The sequence below is a fragment of the Dipodomys ordii genome, unplaced genomic scaffold, assembly GCF_000151885.1.
Source record: "Dipodomys ordii isolate 6190 unplaced genomic scaffold, Dord_2.0 Scaffold6, whole genome shotgun sequence".
Classification (NCBI taxonomy): domain Eukaryota; kingdom Metazoa; phylum Chordata; class Mammalia; order Rodentia; family Heteromyidae; genus Dipodomys; species Dipodomys ordii.
This window is the reverse complement of record NW_012267222.1, coordinates 79,176-81,941: the sequence shown is the minus strand read 5'-3', so window position 1 is coordinate 81,941 and position 2,766 is coordinate 79,176. Positions and strand designations below refer to the sequence as shown.

The window sequence follows — 2,766 nt, the reverse complement described above, 5'->3', positions numbered from 1 at the left end:
GCTTTTTTTCTTTTTGCTTATGTGGTGCTGAGGAATCGAACCCAGGGCCTCATGCATGCAAGGCAAGCGCTCTACCACTGAGCCACCTTCCCAGCCCCAAAACACGTCCTTTTTAAAGACACTAAGCTAATGAAAGGGAGTCATGACTGTTTTCCACCTGAAACATTTTTCTTCCATTGGCAAGTGTGAGGTTTTCTGCTATCTTGCTATAAGAAGCTTCTGGGCCTCTTCCTTTCCAGCATGAAGGACCTGAAGGAGAGGCTGCAGAGATTGAAGATGCAAATTGACAGCCTGGCCTCCAGGTGGGGTTGGAGGGGCAGTGGGGAGAGCATTTTGCTTCAAGAATCCAACCAGTGTGATTTCTGGGTCCTCCACCAGGGACTACACCTGAGTAAGTGGCACGATGCACCAGAACCGTGCCCTTCCACTGGAGCCCGTGAGTGGCCCCTCCGCCCCGGGCTTCCCAGGAGCCAGTCATGGGTGCTGCCCACAGTCTTCATGGACAATGGCTGTAGAAAAGCCTGACCCTCTGAAACTTGAGCCCCTGCTGTACTCAGCAGGCTCCTGCTGCTCACCCTCACACACGCCAGCAGTTTGTAGTCTTATCTTCTATGCTGGCATGAGGGAGAGGTCCCTCAGCTGACCGGGTGCCCCAATCCTATTCCTCGTATGTAGCTCCCTAAAGAACCTACTGGTTCTGATCTCCTTCCTAACTGCCACAACCCATCTGCAGACCTGCCTCCAACCCTGACCAGCTCAGCAGAAAGGAAAGCTGTCTGTCTGGTCTGCCCCAGCCTTCCAAGCCTGTGGGAGGCCTCCCTGCTCAGGTTCCTGTGGCCAAAGTGCAGCTCCTCCAGGTCCAGTGTTCATGAGAGGTGACAGAGCTGTGCTGGCCCAGGACGGACCCTGTAACCAGTGGGTGCCTCTTCTTCCACGATGTCTGTGCTCAGGTGAGTTTGCCAGCTCACGTGCCGTTTCTGCCCCAAAGCGTGCCTTGGCCCAGCTTGGCCAGCAGGCTCGCCAGCTGGAGGTGTCAGCATGGCCAGCACTTTCCCCACAGAGGCCCTGCCTGCTGGCCTGGGGGAGGGGGAGTGGCGATGAGCTGGAGCCAGAGCCTACACCTGGAGAAGATGTGGTAGTTCACACAGAGGGAGATAAGCGGCTGTGAGGGTCAGCCCTGAGAACCAGCCCTCTTGAGTTCTGCCAGCAGAAGCCTGCCTTAGAGCAGCTGGGAGCCCAGACCTCCTAAAGACAAGGTTCAGAGAGGGACTGCAGGAGGCTGGGGTGGTCTGCCCAGGCACGAGAGGCCTACCTCCTCTCCTCTCCAACATACCATGGTGCCACACTGTCCCATCCATAGTATTGGGTGTGTGTGTGTGTGTGTGACAGTACCAGGGTTTGAATCAAGGCCTCTCTTGCTCTACATATTTGCTCACAGCTGGCACTCTATCACTTGAGCCATACCTTCAGTCTGGCATTTTGCTGGAGACAGTATTTATTTATTTATTATCTTAGTAGGTCATGGGGCTTGAACTCAGGGCCTGGGCGCTGTCCCTCAGCTCCTCAGCTCAAGGCTAACACTCTACCACTGAGTGTCAGCCCCATTTCCAGCTTTTTCTGCTTATGTGGTGCTGAGGAATCGAACCCAGGGCTCATACATGCAAGTCAAGCGCTCTACCACTGAGCCCCCTTCCCAGCCCCGATCTCAGCTTCCTGAGTAACTGGGATTATAGGCACTGGCACTGGCTGGAGTATTTTGAGAAGCAAGCAAGCATTCTATCAAGACTGCGTGCTGTTAGCCGGGCGCTGTTGGCTCACGCCTGTAATCCTAGCTACAGCCCTGGCAGGAAAGTCTGTGAGACTCTTATCTCCAATAAAAACCACTAGAAAACTGGAAGTGGCATTGTAGCTCAAGTGGTAGAGCGCTTGCCTTGAGCTGAAGAGCTGAGGGACAGCGCCTAGGCCGAGTTCAAGCCCCACGACGGACAACAACAACAACAAAAAAACCCCACAAGACTGCATGCTGGCTTTATATCTGGTTTATGGAAGTTTGGAATCTGTCTTGTTAGTAGGGAAGAAAGGCAAGGTGAGCTTGGGTTTTGGTAGGCCACTCTGGGATCAGAGGCTCTGCCTGGACAGTCCTTCCTGTCCCTGTCCGAAGTCCTAGGGGGGTGGATGGTTATGGCTGAGCCCTGTCAGCATGGCCCTTGGGGTCAGAGTCACTGGGGTGAGCCCCCAGGGGATCCTATCTCTCCCTCCCTGTCATTTCTGAAGCAAAAGATGCCACTGGAGCGCTAGTCTCCATCCTGGTAGTGGCGCTGAGCTCTGGTCCCCTTCCTTCCACAAGAGGCACTGTGTGTCCCAGGAGCTGCTGGCTGGCTGGGCAGAAAGGCAGGGCTGGTGCTTCCAGTAGGCACTGCCCACCAGGCTGGCACAGGTCCTGGTGAAGACCACCTTGGGTGGTCCAACTCTCAGTAGTCCTCCCTACCCTTTTTTCCCCCCGGCAGGAAGCCTTTACATGTGGGGCCCGCACCAGCTTCTCTTCCCCTTACCCCACCTTCCTTAGCTCTATAGCAGACCTAAATGGTGGGGGTACCTGCACCCCGGTTGGCCCTCACCGCCCACGGGCCCAGTGTCCCCTCGGGGCCGTCCCAGGTCTGGGTCTGCTGTCCAGCAGGCTTCCGAAGCGGATGTAACCTCTCGAAGGTGCCGCCCCAGGGAAACGCGGGGCTGGGCGCTGGGCGAGGCCGGGGGTCACGGCTGGGG

The 2,766-nt window shown here is 56.3% G+C and overlaps 1 protein-coding gene across 1 annotated transcript in view; it reads right to left on the bottom strand.

Moving 5' to 3' along the window:
* The window catches only part of Vwa1 (von Willebrand factor A domain containing 1), a 13,213-nt gene that overhangs the window by 2,884 nt on the left and 7,563 nt on the right, over window positions 1-2,766 (bottom strand). Inside the window, exon 4 of the mRNA XM_013031388.1 lies at window positions 2,597-2,737. Coding sequence (XP_012886842.1) covers window positions 2,597-2,737 — 141 coding nt within the window. The remainder of the gene's footprint in view (window positions 1-2,596; window positions 2,738-2,766) is intronic.